This window comes from Brienomyrus brachyistius, chromosome 3 (assembly GCF_023856365.1).
Source record: "Brienomyrus brachyistius isolate T26 chromosome 3, BBRACH_0.4, whole genome shotgun sequence".
In the NCBI taxonomy this organism is placed as follows: domain Eukaryota; kingdom Metazoa; phylum Chordata; class Actinopteri; order Osteoglossiformes; family Mormyridae; genus Brienomyrus; species Brienomyrus brachyistius.
The window spans coordinates 13,743,947-13,763,993 of NC_064535.1; the positions used below are offsets into that span (position 1 = coordinate 13,743,947).

At 44.9% G+C, this 20,047-nt stretch overlaps 1 protein-coding gene and 2 long non-coding RNA genes across 14 annotated transcripts in view; 2 read left to right on the plus strand and 1 right to left on the minus strand.

Moving 5' to 3' along the window:
• The window catches only part of unc5b (unc-5 netrin receptor B), a 42,721-nt gene that overhangs the window by 8,374 nt on the left and 14,300 nt on the right, over positions 1 to 20,047 (minus strand). Inside the window, exons 2-8 of one of the 3 annotated variants that reach the window (XM_049008166.1) lie at positions 6,179 to 6,397; positions 5,092 to 5,235; positions 4,680 to 4,783; positions 4,220 to 4,400; positions 3,925 to 4,092; positions 2,230 to 2,394; positions 1,039 to 1,071 (exon numbers count right to left, since the gene is read on the minus strand). In XM_049008166.1, coding sequence (XP_048864123.1) covers positions 1,039 to 1,071; positions 2,230 to 2,394; positions 3,925 to 4,092; positions 4,220 to 4,400; positions 4,680 to 4,783; positions 5,092 to 5,235; positions 6,179 to 6,397 — 1,014 coding nt within the window. Of the gene's footprint in view, positions 1 to 1,038; positions 1,072 to 2,229; positions 2,395 to 3,924; positions 4,093 to 4,219; positions 4,401 to 4,679; positions 4,784 to 5,091; positions 5,236 to 6,178; positions 6,401 to 20,047 lie in introns of all 3 variants that reach the window. The other 2 variants (XM_049008165.1, XM_049008167.1) reach the window with 2 other exon arrangements.
• Positions 49 to 8,155, plus strand: LOC125738807 (uncharacterized). Of its 7 annotated transcripts, XR_007396907.1 has the most exons (9): positions 49 to 566; positions 679 to 777; positions 1,498 to 1,635; positions 3,779 to 4,044; positions 4,161 to 4,456; positions 4,608 to 4,814; positions 4,995 to 5,247; positions 6,731 to 7,567; positions 7,817 to 8,155. It is a non-coding gene; the product is annotated as an uncharacterized LOC125738807 (long non-coding RNA). The 7 variants fall into 7 exon arrangements; XR_007396905.1 differs by having other exon boundaries at positions 3,779 to 4,456; XR_007396909.1 differs by having other exon boundaries at positions 3,779 to 4,456; positions 5,000 to 5,247.
• LOC125738808 (uncharacterized) lies at positions 8,391 to 17,765 on the plus strand. 4 transcript variants are annotated; one of them, XR_007396914.1, is made up of 8 exons: positions 8,391 to 10,684; positions 10,770 to 10,798; positions 10,884 to 11,035; positions 11,162 to 11,269; positions 11,826 to 11,893; positions 14,234 to 14,340; positions 15,636 to 15,709; positions 16,561 to 17,765. It is a non-coding gene; the product is annotated as an uncharacterized LOC125738808 (long non-coding RNA). The 4 variants fall into 4 exon arrangements; XR_007396915.1 differs by lacking the exon at positions 11,826 to 11,893 and having other exon boundaries at positions 8,396 to 10,684; positions 16,881 to 17,765; XR_007396913.1 differs by lacking the exon at positions 11,826 to 11,893 and having other exon boundaries at positions 8,397 to 10,684; positions 16,757 to 17,765.

A 20,047-nucleotide genomic window follows, 5' to 3' on the forward strand; every position in this document is an offset into this window, starting at 1 on the left:
AAGGCATGGAAATACCAGCAAAAATGCATGCATTCATACCCGTTTCCCCATTCCATCATCTCTCAACTATGCTGGAGTGAAGCTATACACTGACACACAGCAGAAAAGCCTTTTAAATCTGATAAATACATTCATAAATATGTCCACAGAGATAATAAAGCTAATCTTAATGTGGTACATAGACAGATACAGCAGTACTGCCTCCTAGCCTGCAGGGGGAGCCGTTCACCAGTTTCAGTGTTCCCTTCAAAATACCAGGCTGGGTTGTAAACTTGCTTAATGCTCATGTGCCTCCCGCACTACAGTTTAATTGCTTTTGCATACTATAGCAGCATGGAACAGCAGAGCACAGAGGCAAGTGCATGGGCACACAATGAAGATGGGGAACAAGAATGAAGGACACAGGAAGCTGACAGGGAAAGGAGGAGAAGAAAGGGAAAGGGCTAAAACTGCACTGGGGGAGATTCAACTGAGGTGGACAGCCGCCTGCACACATTACGAGCAACCATCTCATTAATTTCCCAGCATGCAACAGTGATTACCCCTGCTTATGTCTCTAACTTCAGGTAATTTTTATCTTCATTTTTTCATAACCAGTCCAGTCTATTTAACAGTTTTGCTATACATCCATCCATGAATCTCAGATTAATAATTAACAGCACATTTCTCTATTTTTAGTTGTAAGTTATGAACGCTATGGATCATTTTGGAAAGTTTTTTAGCGAAGCAGTCAGTGGAGTCGAGGGCAGAAGTAAAGGCTATGAGACGCATGGTGAGGTATGACAGGCACCGTGAAAACACACACCCAGGACACTGCATCCAGTTCCTACAAAACATAAAAGGAGGATGCTGCACACAGGACAAGACTGCCAGGACCGATTATGTGCCAAACGTGACAGAAAAAGGGGGTGACGCGTGTCTTACATAGTGGCCTAGATTTGGGGCATTACAGATACACGCTGTCACACACACACACACGCATCTGGTTGGACAATGAGCATGAGGAGTGTGAAGGTTTTATGGAAAAAGTGAACTTACGATGGCTGGCATGTTCAATAGAAACCTTTTTATCTGTTGGAAATGGGAAAACAAAAAAAAAGAAAGAAAAGAGGCAACGGATGGATTAATAAATGAAATTAATAAAATGAGGAAACATGGGAGTAAAATGAATAAGAAACAAAAACACATTATCCAATTAATAAAACCAACACATGCAGTTTTATAAAGGAAGATTAAAGGGAATATCTTATTTAAGTCCCTGTCTGGAAGCCCATCTGACAGCTGTATGTGCATCTTAAAATAGTGGGCTGTCTTGTGAATGCACACACGAGTGAGTGACTGTGTGCCTTTTACAGGTCAGTGGGCCGATGACTCATCCTCACCAGCTTCTTAATTTTCCCTCTGAAATCCCCCACATACACCTGTCGCAACATATTTTGACGTGATTCTGAATGAAGTGCACCTCTGCTTCACCCCCCACACTCTGCCATTCTCCAGGCCCCGCCCAGGATGGCAGGATCGTTCACTCTACCTTGATGCGCCACCAACCCTGTCACAAACCCATGGGCATGGAAACATTTTTCAAAAGCACTGAGGAGCTTGAATTAAACTACCATGGACGTTATGTGGTTGCAGGTACGAATTAAAGGGTGGGGTGAATGTTCCCTTGTATGACAGCTTGGACAGGAGTCTTTCGAACCTCCCCAATCTACTTTGTGTGGCCAAGGATGTCTGTTCCCTGGATCAAATGGATTAATAATCCAGGCCTGTGTCTTATAGAATGTCCACTAAATCCCCCCAGAAACCATATTTACTGGCCCAATACTTGGCTCACCTGGTTACATAGAAATGTCAGACATCTGGGCCAGAAAGATGCCCTGTCATTTGAAATTGTGTAGAAATACAGCTTGTGAATTGCCTTCACTCTCATTGTAGTCTCCGTAACTATAGCAATGCACAGGGCATAATTGTCAGGCTGTGTGACTGTTGGCACATGCCCGCTCATTCCATCATGTTCTGTTCTGTTTATGGCATTGTGTTGTTCTCCACATCTTTTGTCATTTCCTGGGTCTTTTGTGATTTCCTGTAGGCATATTGCGCATAGGGCCACTCCTCTATGAAAGTTCTGAGAAGGAGAGCCTCCTTTCTACCCACCCTAGCGTGACCATTCAAACTTCCCTTTCACACACAACCCCTCCCCCTCCCGCTGCTGACACCCCTCGGACTCACTCCGTGCACAGAGCCCCTCGGTGCAGTTCTTGCTCTCCATGACACTGCCGATGCAGTGACGCCCGCCATTACGAGGGGCAGGGGCTTGGCACTCTCGGCTGCGCCAATGTGTGCATTCAGTCCCGCAGACTGACCACTTGGCCCAATCCGTCCAGCCACCGTCCACTATGAGGGGTCAGAGGTCAAAGTCAGACCCAGCAGTAAAAAATATGCATGTAAATATTCCTTGATACGGAAATTTCTGGTCGATACCAGTATCATTATTTCGAAAACTGACACCGATACCGATTCTTTGGGAGGTTCTGCTGAAATAAGTTTAAAGGGACGCTCCACCCAAATAAATTTTAAAAGTATTTATTTTTTGGTAAGAAAACATCAACAGTCCTAGAGCACTATATTTTATAACTGTATACGTCTTATATATTTCTAACATTTATAACGGAGAAGGACTGATCATTAAGTATGATAAACTGTAATTTTCCGAGTCATGTCCGTTGATTTTGCACTGTCTGCACTGAATTTTCTTTTGCTATCAAATGCTTGTGTTACTGACAGACTAATATTATTTGCCAGTACTGTAGCCTTCTTAACTGGAACAGCTTTGTTTTTCATCAACTCCTCATGAACTTTCATGACTCCTCACTGTCTCACCTTAAGGCAGGGCTCTTCAAATCTGGACCTTGTTTTCAGTCCTCCTCTGTACTGAGTTTAATAATTACTTATTCTGATTGGCCAGAGGCCAGGATCCCAGGTAAAGGAAGGCTGGGAAATAAGCAGGTCTTGGACCTTGAGGACCGTGATTTAAATAGTTCTGCTTGAAGGTGAGCAATCAAATTTGTTGTGTTGAAATGTTTATTAGTAGGTCCTCCTCATGAAATTTTAGCAGGGCAATGTTTGCGAAATGCATTTATAATGTAATTTTTGTTAACATTACAATGATTCCACCCAGCAGAAATTTTTGTCAGTTTAGTACGCGGGTGTGCAAAGCAATATGGATTACCATTTTAAAGGGAATTACTGGCAGTAAATATCTGCTAATTTTTAACCATTTGCTGATGGCCGATTGTTACTGTATTAGCCGATACCGATAGCTGATGCAATCGGTGTATATTTTTTTAAAGATCTAAAATCCTGGAAAATTATTAAAGATTATTTAGTATAAAGACATAGGTGTGAGAAATCCATTCATCTTCCAAGAGCTTACTCTACTGAGGTTTGCCGGTGGGTGGGGGGCGGAGCCTATAAAAAACACCACAGGGCAAATGGCTGGGATACTCCTTGGATGGGATGCCAGTCTATTGCAGGGTAGATAGCCTATAGTGCATGTTTGTGTGGTTATTTAGAAAAGCTAACTAGCAAAAATGTGTATCTTTTAACTGCAGCAGGAAACAACATGGGGATAACTCTCAAACTCCATAAACATGGGGCAGAATCAGGATTTGTTCTGGCCCCCTTGTGTGTTTTTAGCATGCTGTAGCTAGCTTTCTTTTGCTTCTCCCTCCCCTCTCTGCTACTGTAACCAAAAGTCCCTGTTCATTTCTCCAATCAGAGTGTCACATTGTCCAGTTCACCATCCCGCTGGGCCAAAGTCATACACAGAGATAAGTCTTTCATGATGTACATACAGGTGTACTGTACATGTGGCACAGGTGGAGACATGATTTGTTGTATGTTGCTTGTTTCAGAAATCCTCACCTGGACATAGTGTGGTGCAGGTGACCCTTTGGAAGGGTGGGCCCTCGCAGACGGCCCCGCCATTGAGTGGTGCTGGATTGGTACAGCTGCGTGTCCTTCGCTGCCAGCCCCTCCCACAGCGTACGTTGCACTCTGACCACTCTGTCCAGGATGACCATCCTCCGCTCACTGAGGAGGAAAGGCAGGCAGATGGGCCAAATGCCCACGGAGACCCGATTCTGTATCTGCTGTTTTAGACATTTTTCTAGTAAAGGACGCAATCAGATGGGGATGCCGGGAGTATAGCCTTGGTTACCATAGACTATGATGGTGGCGGTGCTGCTACGCCTCTTGGCCACCACATTGTGGGCCACGCAGGTGTAGTTGGCTGTGTCGGAGAGGCGAGCCTGCTTGATGATCAGGTCATGGTCAACGGTTATCAAGAAGTTGGAGTCCAGTGTTGGGTCGATTGTGTCTTCGTTCTTCAGCCAGTCCACCTAGAAGTGAATACAGGTCCAGATTGCAAGTAGGCTACGTGTCATGGAATGAATCAGTAAGACATCTGTCTGGCCTTGTGTGTTTACATACAGAACATACAACTTTGTATTTCTAATCCTTATTAGAGCCCTTATCAGTCTTCAGGTCCCATGTCCTGTCCACTATGCCACCTGCTGTCTGTACTGTTTATTTTTTTCTTTTCAAAGCTTAAGAAGGTAGAAAGTCAGGTGTAATGATGGAGGGTGTTGAGAAATGAAGCGGTGAAGCAATAGCTGTACCTCAGGAGGAGGGATGCCCTCTGGGGGCCGACACTGCAGCAACACCTCTTGTTCCAGGCGCACCTCCCTGCCCAGTGGCTCCTGCTCAAAGTTCTTGCGCAAGTCTGCATGGGAAGGGAGATGGTGAGTTTGGAGGTAAGGTGGACACACTGGTCTGGGCTCTACCATGTTATCTTGGACAAACACACATAAAACGTACAGGATCCTATACAGGGCTTAGGGACTTCCCACTGATTCCCTTGTTAAAATGATAAATGAAAGAGGCACACGACATCAAAAGACCAGAGAGAATTTTGGTTCTTTCACTTCCCCTAGTTCAGTTTTTCAGTAGGTGATATCCTGGAGGACACCCGTGAAAAACCTGGTGCACCTACATGAGTGCACACAAGGAAGCATGTGTTGCTGAACTCACAAGCGATGCGCACGTACGCCCGGCGGCTCTTGGTGGTGCCGGCTGAGCTCCAGGCCACGCACTGGCACCAGAAGTCTTCTAGGCCGAACAGCTCCTCCACCTGAGTCCTGGAAACGGAGATATCCACTTCTCGTACCACTAGGCCTGCAGGGGAAGGTGAGCTGAGTTGAGGTGACGGCTGATTGGTGACTCATTACCAACCTTTCAGTATCAATCTTTTTTTAATGTTTTAATAATCCAAATTATTCTTGAAATTGGTGTCATGTTTCAAAATGCCTCTGTCTCCATGACCCTGACTGCTTAAGTGGGTACTTAAAACTTGAAAGTGGCTACATTAAAACCTTTTAGATTTAAGTTTGTGACACTAGCAAGAAGATCATACAGCTTTTATATGCTTTTATAATTTTTTCTGATACATGCAATCAATATGTCCTCTTGCCATCCCAGTGAAGGAGCTGGGGAAATGAGAGCAGCCTAATAAGTTAATTTGCATTTGTAACTAAGTCCCTAATCAAAAGGTTTATCCTGGTCATGTTACCAACCTCAGTATTTAAAAAATAATAGTGAGACCCCACATCAAGAACTGGAAAAGACTAACTTTGCGTGGTGAGATTTCATAAATATTCTGCAAGTGCAGATGAGCACAGTAAGCGCTGTCTTAGACTGTATGGTAATAGCTTCCCGCTCAGAGTCCTTTAATTCATTTGCATGTTCATTCCTTTTCCTTCCTAAATAACTGGAACATCTTCTCTGGTTTTAGTCATTTATGTAAGCAGCATTGTCTGATCAAAATAAACTAATTTATTTTTTCTAATTTTTGCAATGATAACGTTACTGCTTATTTTGCGGGGTGTGCCTTCCGTCTGCAACATATGGAAACTGGCAGTAAAGCTATATCACAGTGAACTGAGTGAGAAAGAGAGAAAGTGAGAAAGAAAGAAAGAGAGAGGTGGGGAGAGTCAGGGAGTGTGGAGGACAGGCAGTCTGGCCATGTGTGGCGCTGCTAGACAGCGCCCTGCTGCATGCTTCTATTTTAGCTGCTAAGCCGTCATGATAGCCCATGCGCTGTGTGTCTATGCACCCGTACCTGTGATCTGGTCCAGGCTCTCGCGGGTCACATGGTCGTTCTGGTTCACCCATTCGCCATTGCATTTGAAGTAGATCTGAGTAGCAGGCGAGGCTCGGCAGCGGAGCTGTACTGGGCGGTTCTTCACAATGAATGCGTCCTCGGGCTCCAGCTGGAACTCCGGCAGAGGCTCCGCGGCAGCTGAAGGGAAAGAGTCCGGCAGCACCTCACTGTAGTCACCTGCTGAGGACAGATGGAGGGTTGGAGGGAGGGAGGGAGATAGAGAGCAGTTCCGGTCAATGACCTGGTATGGTCTCTTTTGGGAATTTAACTCATGCCCACTGGTCATCTGTCCAGTGCCCTCACCACAGCTCTGCAGTTGGCACTGTAGCAGGATCTGGGAGAAAAATGCAGTAGTTTGTGTGAGAAGGAGCGTGGCAGTGTGCGTGTGTGTGATAAGGATGTATGTGAAATAGAAGCTACAGATTGCCATGTCTGAGAGTGCTTGGTAAAGATTCAGTTTGGTGGTTCATATTCATGTATTAACATAACCGATTCTTTCTGTCCTTACAGCTTGAGGCCGCCAAGGCCCCGACATCAGCAGAGCCCTGGATCTGCTCTCCTCACAATTTTAGTGGTAATGTTACAGAGATAGGCGATGTGCCAGTCCCATTGCGTCCCTCTATCATGCGACATGAGTGGAAAGCCCCCCTCCCGTTTTCCACTACTATCCACGGCATGGTGCTACCTAGCGCGTCACCACCAGACGTGATGATTGCGGCCAACGATTGCTCTGCCAGAACAAGGTTTTTAATTTACTGCCTCTCTTCAGGCGAATAATCAAATCAGGCCTCCCTGACCTTCACTTCCTCTCTCCCCGAGAGAGACGGACAAGCTCCTGGAGCATGTTGGCGAATGGTTGTCTGACATCCATAACTCCAGGCAAACTCTGAAAATCAATTTCAGTCAAACTAACGACGGTAGGGCACAGCAAAAACTCTATTACATTGGGCCCTGAAAGGATATTTAAAATATCTTACACGAAGTCGCACTCAACCCATGGCTCTCTACACATTGGCTAAACCGCCAGGTATGCTGCATGGTTTGATGGGCCGTAACCCAAAGTGGGTTCTGAAAATGGCAACTCAGAGAAAAGGGAAGGAGGATATTTGAGTATACCACAAAAGTGGACTGGCTCATACTGGGCTGAAAAGGCAATCCTAGGACAGTGAGTTCAACCCTGAAAGGGACAGGGCTTCATAGGGAATCTGGTATCCAGGGTGGAACTACTACACCCTGGTTTAAGAACTGCAGTCAGAGTCTTCTCATTCTTACTGCTTCTGTCTGGAAAGTGAGGTCAGACAAGGAGGAAGGAGTGTGAGGAGAGGTCCCAGACACTCTGCCACTCGCGTGAGCATTTCTCTCTTGTTCGTTGTCATAGTCTTTCTCTGTGCCATCCTTCCTTCTTAACCCCAATCCCTTCTGTCTTCTTCTGCCCATCCCATCTCTTTATACATCCCTAACAACTTATTCTTTTTTTTCCCCATCCCATCCTTTGTTAACCTAAACACCCCTCCTTGGCCAGGTACCCATCTCCTGGCTATCTACAGCCTTGTCTGCACTGTCAATAAGTAATTGTGTTCCTCTGTCCCTCTTTAGGTTGCATTGATCGCTGGGCACAAACTAAAAGTGAAAAGACGGCCGTCGTTTGGAAGTTTGAAAAAAGACGCAATCATCCAAATCCCACCTCTGCACCGACCCTCCAATATCATTTGGGCAGCATTAATATCAAGTCGACCTGGACTTTCAGAACAGATGCAGTTTAATTAACAAAAGCAGACATGGGGCAAGCATGGAAAAGCAGTCTTTTAGAGAGTGAGGGAGAGGCGGGAAACAGGACGATTGTAGGGTTTTACTGGAACCTGTGTTTTCCACCGGTGCACAAACAGCCGGCAATTTCTGTGGAATGCCCAATGCTTTAAAGAGGAGTGCTCTTAAGAGGCCTTTACTGTGAGTCTTTTATTACGGTAATGACAGCTAGCAGCTTGTCGTGGAGCCCCAGGACTCTTTGGGGTATTCTTTTCTCAGAAAAATAAACACAGCCGCATGCAAACACAGACAATGGTTGAACTCTAAAGGCACACTCTCCATTGAACACACAAACACTCCATATCAAGGTTCCCCAGTTCTGGTCCTGGAGGGCCAGAATCCACCAGTTTGCAGATTTCCCAATTCAAACACACCTACTAAACCTGGTAATTAGCTAATTAAGTGTTTGAGCTGGGAAATCTGCAAACTGTGTTGGATTCTGGCCCTCCAGGACCAGAACTGGGGAACCTTATTCTATATGCAGTAAAAATGGGGTCCCCAAATTTTTGACGACCACGGACTGGTTTAGTTTGTGCGAAAAAAATCATGGACTGATAAAAAAAAAAAGATGTGGCTGAAAATCATATACGCCTAATTTATTTTGAAAATTAAGCAACCGCCCGGTGTCAGCTCATGGACCGGGCTTTAGAAACTGCTACACCATACGCATAACAGATATCTGTACACTTGAACAACTGGAGCACCACACACGCATGCTCATAATAGGAGAACTTCAGATGTTACAGATGTCCTCTGTGATAAAGTTGTTAATGTTCTACTTGCACTAGACTACACACATTACGCACCTGTACAAACGCTATAAACACACCACAAACGTATACCATTTCTGTATTGCTCCAACACAAAGACATTCACTAAAATTCACATTCAGATAAATTTCTTGTATTCTAGCGATATGTGCTTATAAATATTCATATTCACATTTGCATTTACAGTAATTTAATTACACTGAAACCACTTGCATAACGTCACCTACTGATGTTATAGGTTTACTGGTTTATACGGTTCAGGTAAAATCTCTTGCTTTCGGGCATGGCAGCAAGCACACATACACGATAAGCCCAACGTGTGTGTTGCCACCTTGGGCAGAGCAGCAAGGAGAGCGATGGGGTGCTGTGGGATTTGGTATTGGGGGTGACTTAGGGAAGGACAATTGTACCAACACACACCCACATACTGGCGGCCCTCATAAGCCCATATTTAACAGCTCTGCAGCATGGCTCCAGTCGGAGTCTCTCTCCAGTGCACTTTGTCATTACTTTAGCGCACCCCGTCATCACCGCTCTCCTTAAAGAACACAGCCTGTGTTGCCAAACGTCAGGTCTCATCACTATATTCCCTCTCTGAATCATAAGCCTCCGGGGACCCTCCCGCTTCTCCACCTCCTCCTCCTCCTTCTCCCCTTCATTTTGCTTTTGTTTCATCTCGAGGTCGAGTTTCCTTCCATTTTTCTGCTTTCGAGCTTTCCCTCCTGCTGCCATCCACTGAACACGGAGTATAAACAGTGGCCGCAGTCACATTTTATTATGCGCTCGCACTGTGTGCCAAAGCTACAGTCTGGAGCTGGATGCTGCACTGTCCAAATGCTTTATGTGTGTGTGTGTGTGTGTATGTGTATATATATATATACACACACACACACACACTATTGTGATTATGTGTTCATTCATATCTTCCCTAATTGCTTACCCAGTACAGCACAGTGAGCCTGGACCCTACCCCAGGAAGCACAGGGCACGAGCCAGGGACATCCTTGGTTGGGGTGGCAGTACATTGCAGGGCACACAATGGGCAATATAGAGACCCCAGATCCCTTAATTACATACAGATGCTCTGCAGCTTACAATGCAACTTTCCGATGAGCACATCGTAAGTTCATATGACACGCTTGGGCATTTAGCAGACAAGGGGAACATTTGGTTAAAAGCAGAAAAAAATGCTGTATGATACATCCTTAAACACTGTATGAGATGTTCACACTTGCAATCATAACAGAGACTGGAAGTGTGACTGGGTGGATACTGCCATCGCTTGGCATCAGTAGAAAGTATCCTACGGCATATTGCTTGCCCAGGAACAGATCGAAATTCAAAGTTTGGTAATTACTGAATATACATCACTATTTCGCCATCATTTAGTAGAAATGTTGTAGTTCGAACCATCCTAAAGTCGGGGACATCTGTATTTTCGGGCTGCAACAGACCACACGATGTGCCGAAAGTAGAAGGTCCACACATAGAGTGGACCTCTTAGGATCTTATGATATACATGTATATGCATGTGATGTCAGAATTTTGGCATATGTAGGTTCTGCTTCTCACTGAATCACATGACCTCCAATGGAGGGACAAGAAACAGAGATGAGCCAGGAGCGAGACTAACAGAAAATGGCCGGTGAGTGATGGTTATTTGAGGTGACCTCATCATCATCAGGATGGCCGTGTGAGTCACCAGGCATCACCGGGATGGGAAGGCGCAAGACTTTGAGACAGGAGAACAGACTGGCACTTGAGTCAGTTCTGCAGATGGAAGATGGAGAGAGCAAGTGCAATAACAAAAACTAAGGGATTACAAGTGGAATTCACAGGTTCAGGACTCGGATCTGACTTGGATACAGAAGAGGAATTATTCTTTTGAGTGGGTGATTTTCAAATTACAGTAGTTACTGTTGGAAAAAGTGAAATATAAGCTGCTAATAACAAACTCTTCTAAATAATTACAGAAAATGAAAGAGTCCAAATGTGGATGGAGGTAAAGACACATTAGACATTACTGCAAACTGCAATCAGAAACTGTTTCCTTCAACAAATCACTGGGTCAACCCATTGGGCAACAGGTGGTCCATTTTGCACATCGATGGGCTTTCCTGACAAACCTCGCCACGCACGCTCCAAGAGTCAAGGGCAACCTTAATGGAGATTCGCTTCTCTCAAGCAAGGCCTGTATTTCAATGGATTTGGTGGAATACAGCCACATGTACACAAAAAGGTAAGAACTGAGAACAGACAAACACATGCACATAGATGCAGGAATATACCAAATTCTCTTTCTGACCAATTACTATAAACTTTTGCAAGGAAACAGATTTCTATGAAAGGGGTGTTTTGTCTTCAGATGCTCTTCACAGCAGGGAAGACCCTGGAGCAAAGAATGGATTCGTCCAAAAAATAAAGCAAAATTTAAAAGAAGAAGCAAACCACCATACTGGGAGTGTCATTGCAGGTATTGGAAAAGAGGCCCATTATTATGGAGATGAATAAAGGGTTTAACTGACACAGGAAGCCTGAGATAAGGGCTGTTTTTCAGGGTGCTGACAGAGAGTGGGCCAACAGGGAAGGGAGGGTTGGGTTACGGGGGTAATTGAAACATTGAAATGAATACAAGGGGGTCATCAGTGAGTAACAGGCACCCCAATGTATCATCAAAGAGATGGGAGTGAGAGCTCAGAAAATAAGGCTGAGGCAATGCTGATCCCGGGGTTTCACCGAGAATTTGGTAGGGAAGTTGTTAGACAGTCCCTGAGCAGCTAATCAAACCTCACCTAAGTGAGATCATGAATAAGCAGCAGAAACCTTCGAAGCTTCACATCAGCCATATTCCACACCCTCCCCGTCTTAGAGTCTCGCTTTATACCAAAGCAGCAGGTCTCAAAACCTGAAGATGCTGGCACACTTAAAAAAGGAGAGGGAGGAGAATCTTACCTGCTGAGATGGAGACTGTGACATCAGCAGAGGTTTACACAGGGGATGTATATTTAGTTTTCACATCTTTTTTGCAGCATGCCAATATTCAGCTAAACGTGACACCAGTGAAACAGTGCAAATAAAATCTGCAAAGCAAGCGGCTGTGAGTAATGGCCCTACGCCCCTGTTTAATTAAAAGCCTTTTTTTCCCTGCCATGACACCCCCTGCTCCACACTCTCTTCATCCCCACACTCTCATGGCACATTTTTACCAGGGTGTGACTAATTGTAAGAGCTGACAGCAGCATATACTTAATTAAAATTGTTTGCACCCCCAGCGTTTTGTCGGTCCTGCGCATGCACACACACATGCATGCACACACACAGAAAGCCTTAGGTGAGAACGTGTGAACAATGAGACCCCAGGGATCATCACCGCCTCAGAATCATCATGTCTCTGATGGGCCGTGGGGTGCTAACGAGGGCCCGTAACTTGGGTGCCTATCAGTGGGCCACGGCTTTGTCTCCTGTCCTCAAAAGGGCCGGCTGGGCTTATGCACACGCACTAACCCACGGCCCCTCAGGTCTGTAATCTCCCTGCCCCCCTGCGAAACTAATGACACTTAATCACCCCCTCACTCAAGCACTGTAGTTATTTCTAAGACATGTGTACCTCTCCGTCCAGCTGGAGTCCTTTAATCTTGTAAAACAACACATGAAGCTGATTATTAATTTCAGTTTCTTCAAACAGTCATAACAGCAGGCCGCATAAGTTCACGTGACTCAGGGGCTGTGGCCCATTGCCCCCCCATGTGTGAAAAGGCAGGACTATCTGCCCCCACCATGGCAGCTAGGGGGCGCCAAATCCACCTTCCACCTGTAGAGCCCATTAATCAGGCATCATCAATAACTGCCCCGTAGCTACCATCTGCAAGAAGGGTACTGGAGGAGCTGCCAGCCCCCCTCCTGGCCCCCCGCTGCATGGGAATGGTGCGACACGACTGAACTGTGATCAATCACTGAGGCCAGACAGAGACCATAACAGACAAGGAGAGAGAGGGTCTGCGCTGTGTGTAGAGCCAGCTTGTGCCCCATCCAGTATGGCAACGGGTTAAAGAGAGAGCTCAAGCAAGAAAAAAACAGAGAAATTGAAGTCCATTACGTGTAAAGTCAACTGGGGCTCAATGTAGTATTACTCCTGGCCAAGGATGAGTAGGCCAGATACACCAGGGGTTGGGTAGAGGAGTGTCAGTTAACTAGAAAGCAGTGAAACATATAAAAACTTGGTGGTTATTTTTAAAAACCGGCAATGCACAATGGACCAAACAGGGGGGCTTACAAAACAAGCCACTAACTGTGCAGCACACCTGTAATTAACCAAAATAATAACAGGTGCAAACACCAAGTATCAGCCACCCCATGGAAACAATTAGACAATCAACTCTAGGCAATGTGACACAGTTTAAGTACAAACATCGCATGGAATACAACCAATGAATGAATATTTACGGCCCAGAAAACAAATCCAACAATAACCACAATTAATTTGACAATATAAATCCTATTAAAATAATGATGAATGATAACGGTTCTCCTACTAATGGAAAAAAATTGAGAAAGTATAAAATTGCAAGTGTAGCCGTGAAAGCGTTTGATGCTCTTTTGTTTTTGAGAGCTTGTATAACAGGACAACTTTGGAAATACAGAAGCCGACTGCAGCCACAGCTTGCAGTTAATGTCCTCCTTGCATTAATTATTTGTTTTCTAGTTACTGGTTATGTGACCCCCCCCTCCCAATCTTGGAGGTGGACTTCCTGCCCACTCTTTTTTCCCCTGACATAGATAGGGAGGAACACCCAGTCCCTCCCCCCCACCCAGCCATCCCATTTTGGGAGGGTGGGGTCTTTCACACAGTGGGTACCCTGCATGCCTGACACACGGCACTGTGTGGAGATGGATCCCTCCAAAGGCTGAGGTGTGACACTTAGCTATGCGCTCTGTGAGTGCCTCTTCTTACTCTCTCACTGCCTGGTCCCTTTTAGGCCTTTTTTGCCCCCCCCCCCCAATCCTTCTCATTCCCCATACCCCCTTGCTGTGCTACATTGCACAATACAGTGAGTGTTTGGACCCAGAGCCTTATAAATGCCTGTAATTATATCACAAGAACAGCAGCATATCTTCCTTAGGGCACAGTAATTACAGGCTCCTCTCAGCCTCCCTGTAATTACCCACTCCCGTCCCATACCATGCTGACCTCACCCGGACTCCCCAACCCCTCCCCCACCCACTCACTCCAAACCAACGAGCGGAATGGAAGACAGTAGCTTCCCACACAAAAACAAAAAGAGTTATTAGCAAAGAATTAAGACCACACCCAACACCAGTGCACAATTCACCTGCCCACCCACTCTAACCGACACTCAAAACAAGACATGCAGGCATGTGAACAATCTGCCTGTTGTTAACATGCAACCCCCCCCCCTCTTGCCCTCTGACCCTGAAGAGACAACAGCAATGACCTCAGCAGTCAGCACCCCACCCCGTCTGGGCCCAGCCCATCCAGGAAACGTCGCCCAGGCAGGAGCCGCTCTCATAAATCATGCCCCCCAGGTGAGTGTGTTTGCACTGGTCTGATTTTTTTGTACCCGCTCCCACCCCTCACAGTTTCACACAATACACTTACTTGACATGGCTCAAGAATTTGGGTTTCTGGAGGCAGTGGGGGTTGGGGACAATTGGTTAGTGTTCTTATCATTTTGCTGTATTCTCATGGTGGCTTAGAAAATGCCATGTGCCTCGGAAATGATATCATTGATAAACTGACACTATGGTGCGTTCGTTTTTCTCTCAGAACTCAACAAACAAGAAACATGAACTAGTCAAACCACATTAAAAGCTTTATAAAATATTTTAGTACATTCGTAGCGATATTCTTTTTTCAAGAGGCAAACAAATTACAAACAAACTAAAGACACTAACAAGTCTGGTAAAAATCTGATATTGCATGCTAAGATACTGTTTACGGTCACGATATGGTATTCTCTAAATCGAACACGTGCAATTACATTTATAATTATTAATAATTATAAATAATAACAAATTTAACAAAATAAACATTGTTAAAGATTTGTAAAATAGAATTACTGTTGAATGTGTAAGATGCCATGTTGAAATTACGTCACAGGGGCAACTCGGACAAGAAAATTCTGTCCGACATCAACGTCATAAAAGAGGCGTGTTTGTGACAGGAAGTGACATTTTTTGTGACGTTTTCGTCCGAGTTCCGAGTCGGAGAGAAATAATCAAACGCAGCATTATTAAATGGGGGTGGTGGTTGTAGCCCTGTGAGTAAGCTGTCGAGCTCACTGTGGGCTCACTGCTGAGGTCTGGTAACTGGGAGGAGTTTGGAAAATTGCTTACTTGGCTCCTGAGTGGAAAATGATGGCCCTGGAATATAGTTTACCCAGCAAAGCAAGGTGCTGCACCGTATCATGGTTGGCAGAGTGGTCAGCTTGGGCTACCAGAGGATTCATGACATCATGGGACAAGCAGAACCTTTTGTGTTAGGTGGGTGAGCTTGGTGGATGGTTACCTCACATTTGCAAACCAGCACTCTGCCAGTCACACCAGGGTCCCCCTGAATAGCTTGCCAACCAAGAAGAAGGACTACTTCCTATGACACTTTGTGGAAACGCAGCACACTTCATTTAGGGCTGTGAGTCCAATTGTCTCCTTCTGGCCGTCACTTTTCAACCTTTTAATTATCAGCCTGCCCAACGTATTTGCTGGAATATGTAAAAATACAGAAATGTCCAGTAAAATGGGCTTAATTGGGCCATAGTTAGACAGTATGAAGATCCAGCTCTAAAACTCAAATCATTTCCGTGACGTTTGCATATTCACAGGCTTTCCCTCTGTGCAGCCGCAGGCCAATTGGGGACCGGCTTTGGGGACGCCCCCATTTTCCACACATGGACCGGTAAGCACAGCAGTCTCTGTTTACACTAGATGATGCCCCCCCCCTTTCTCCCAGAAGGTACCCCGAGGAAGGGGTGTGAACGTGAATCAAACTTCCTGCAAAAATTACATCAGACACGGTGACCAGGTAACTAGAGGAGACCAGGATAGGGGGGTGGGGGGATGCAGGTGACCAGGTTACCGGGGAGATTGAGAGGGTAGATGGAGGGAGAGTGAGAGAACAAAGCAACACGGAAAGCCAAGAGAGCAAGCCAAGGATTACGGAAGGAATACACTGAAGGGACAGGATCTCACACTTCACCTCACCTTAGCTGCCGTTGTCATTGTTGCCCTTGTTCACGTCGCCAGCGACATAAGTCAGGTAATTCGCCCTGACAAGGACCAAAGCGGATGGCTAAGTGTTCTGGCAGTGCCATTTATCGTGCATGGATCCTGGTTAAACTGAGCCAATCCGACAGATCCGAGACACATGGGACCAAAACAAGCCGACGTCTCTCTCACACACAAACACACACAAGCACACACGTGTGCAAACATCATCTCTCCTCCTCTCCGTCGTTGCGTCCTGCTTGCATCAGAGGCCTGCTCCCCTGGGTATTGAGGGAGGAGCTACGGGTTAGAGAGAACAAGAGAGGAGAGGACGTGGAGGTAGGGAGAAGGAGGAACGATCGATTTACTTGAGCTCCCGACTCTTACCCTGGAGGGGGGTACGGCATTTCTTAATTAACAAGTGACAGTGCTGGGCTCACCCTGTCACTCTACTGCTGCAGACCCAGCAATCTTTGCAGACACCCATGCACCAAACATGATGTGACAGCTGACCTTTTGTATTTGACCTTTTACCTTTAACAGGAAGCAGCTTACCGAATGGCACGAGCCAGACTCATGCTGCAATTGAAATAGAATTATAATAGAAGAATAATGAATGAAATAAGTCAACAGCACAGGACTGTTTCGCTTACGCAGCTTGGCACATTGCGACAGGAATGTCTGACAAGTTTCCTAATATGCAACTCTTACGATGTTGCCTTTCATCATATGCGACTAGCCCAGATCGCATGGAGGCATGAAGCAGACCCACGCTTGCCTCCGCTGCCTACGGCCACTTCATTTGAGGGAATGCGGCGTTACCACTAAAGTACACATCACTGTGTTTCCTTGCTGGCCTGCAGCAGGCACATCCTGCTGTGAACCATCCCACCCAGCTGGGCCACATCACCGTATGGGCAGGAAACAACTTGGATGCTAAATGCCACAGCGTCAGACCAGAGAAGAGTTTGCCCTGAAATGAAATCTGCTGTTTTTTTCCAGAAAAAAGGACAATATTCCCCCAAAGCAAAGAGAAGCCTTTATATGTGATAATTACCAGTATTCTCTCATTAGTCCACAGTGCTACATTATTTATGAATGTCAGTTTAGCATTCCTTGTTGTTATGGCCTTCTCTCCGGCATAATCAGTCTGCATCCCCAGGCTGGCTGTAACTGCAGTGTAACTCAATACATGCTCCTGAACTGGTATCGGACTGATGTTGGTCGCTGTTATACGATTGACCTGTTATACATCACTTCTGAATTATTTGTGAAGAGAAGCCGAATTTGCGATTTAGGGTTCTCAAAGGAATGGCCGTCAGGTTCGAAGGTCAGTGAATAGAAATCCGAATAAACTGACAAAATAGGTTTTGCTTCAATTTGCCAGCCAGTAGGACAGTCATATCATAATGGGCCGAATGGTCTGACGGTGTTTCAAGATACGTGATGGCTTGTAGACAGGAATGTGTGCCAATGAAGAGTCTTAAGGTTTGATATCTTCTCACATGGATGTCTGTGTTAAAGATTTTCTATATAAAGCCGAGGTGTTTTGTCATTGTGCGCATACATTCACATGTGGGACTTGCTGTTCAATAAAACTTGCATTTTAATTGGGAGATTTAACTTTTAGATAAACCCACGTTTAGGTAAATGCATGCACACCATGCCTCAGAACTCTTAAATTACTGTGTTATAATAATGCTAATATATTAATAATAATCATTATAATATTAACAACAATAATAATACATCAGACTTTTATATTAAAGTGTAAAAAGTGTCGTAAAGTTTTAATCCGTGTTCTGGCTTTTCACCTTGTCCCAGCACTGAGCTGTGAAACAGAGCGATGCTGAGGTGACCTTGAGATTGAGATTCAATCCCCCTTCTTCACGGATCAGCACATTTCATATCTTTAAGGTGTTTAAAGTTAGAAAAAACGCATAATTATTCTTTACCTGTGTTCATGAGGTTTGAAAATCATGTAAATGTATGATGCATGAATAGTGATACGTTATGCTTAATGTGTTACAATATTAGCTATGAGTATTATGACTAACCCAAATCGATTGCATGAAAAAAAGTATAAACAGGTCAACTAACAACTGGCTGTCGTGTCTTAGGATAATGGAATGGTAATTTCAAACAAAGTCCCACAAAAACATTTTGGAGTGGAATCTGAGCTGAGCTCAGGGTGGTGGTCATTGCAGGAGTGCATGGTTTGTCATGGGGTCATGGAGCTGACGCCGCAAGGCTGGAATGGAGGCACAGAACAGCAAAGCTAACCAAACAGAGAGACTGTATTATAGAAGAAACCACAATCAAAATGGAATCGCAAACCCTGCAAGTAAACCGCAACTGGGACAAAAACCAGCTCAAAAATATGTAAAAAACACAAAGAAACACGGAAACATAAAACCAAGATGAAGACACCCTTCTCCACATTTTCCGTTCTCTAACATTCTGCTCATTACATCCATCCAGCTGACCTTATAAAAAACCCTAACCAAGCAATTAGTCTAGCCAGGCTGGGTTTACTTCACCTGTAGGCACAAGGCAAGCGATCAGTCCCTTTGGAAATGACAACGTTGCCCTAAACCCTGCTGCTGCTCTACCTCCTGCTTCCTCACAAGGTGCACACATCAAACAGTGGCTTAATCCACTAATATTAGATGCTTGCGTACCCAGAACACTGCATATCCAGGGGTTCTATGGTGTCCTACTAGGGACAAACAGCACGGCGTCTGAATGCTACACCCTTAAGAACATACTTATTTAAGAAGCTTGCATTTCCCATGAGAATGATTAAGTGCCATTTCATCGCTGTTGTCCCTTGGGCCAGACATTGACGAGAGATTCACATCGGCCAGTCATTTTAATATCAACCACGAACACTGCAGTGGCCTGATTGAGAAAGGGGATTTACTGTTGACCTGGATAAGAAAATATTGATCACAATAGGAACAAAGAGAAAAGGATGCAATGAGTTTACTCAGTTCAAGAATTCGGCTCTTGAACTCGGAGGAATCGACACAATCCCGACCTCAGAATTCAAGATGGCTGCGCCCTTTATCAACAGAAATTTTATACTGTTTATTAGTGCTTACGTCTTATTTGTGGCTCATTAAATAAATCAACACACAATACTGTCCAACTTACCTGTTTTATGCACAAAACACCGCGTAATGTGTTGTTATTAACAGATATTGCTAACAATGGCTAACAATTAACCAGGCTAGAACTGCATTTCATGTTCAATCAGATTGTTTGTCGGAATTAAGGTAGTCCAGGCTAAATGTAAGCGAATGAAGATAAAGCCCATTTAAGCAAAAAATCTTGCTTTTTGAAACGGGTCCTTGGTGTTGTTAAATGGCTTGTATTGGAATGTGTTTAACTCATGTGTGATATCATTGCCAGTCCCAAACTCCAAGGTAAATGAAACATAGCATTAATTACAGACAAAAACTCTGGTCAGTAGGACATCCAACAGACAAATGTATGACAGTTTTGTTTGATTCCACCACTCTGTCCAGACAAAAGAACACTGGCATGACTGTCAGACCCACTTAAATGCTGATTGATACTGAAATGCCGATACTGCATAATGAATATATCAGATGAAATTACATGCAATTTTGTATTTGCATGCTTTAGATGCATATAGTGGGTTGGACTTCTTACAATTGTACCTCCATGCAGAACTCCTGATTGGTAAATGGGATGACTCCGGTCACACTAGACTTTCCTTGAATGTAGCCTTGTGAGATCAAAACAAAAAATATGGCAGGGCCAACACAGTGAGCCATGCCAAAAGCACTGGTCTGGACTTCAAAAACAATATACACACACAGATGAGGGGAAGGGGAGGGCAGGGGGAACATGTTTAAAAAGGCGATTCTAAGCTCTGTCCTAGCCTTCTCATTTAAAGCCAGTAAACAGTCTTTGGAATCAGACTGAGGCCTTTTGGAAAGCCTGTCTCATTTCTGTCAAGAAGCATTGCAAAGGTTCCGTGAAGTGCTCTTTGGAACACCGC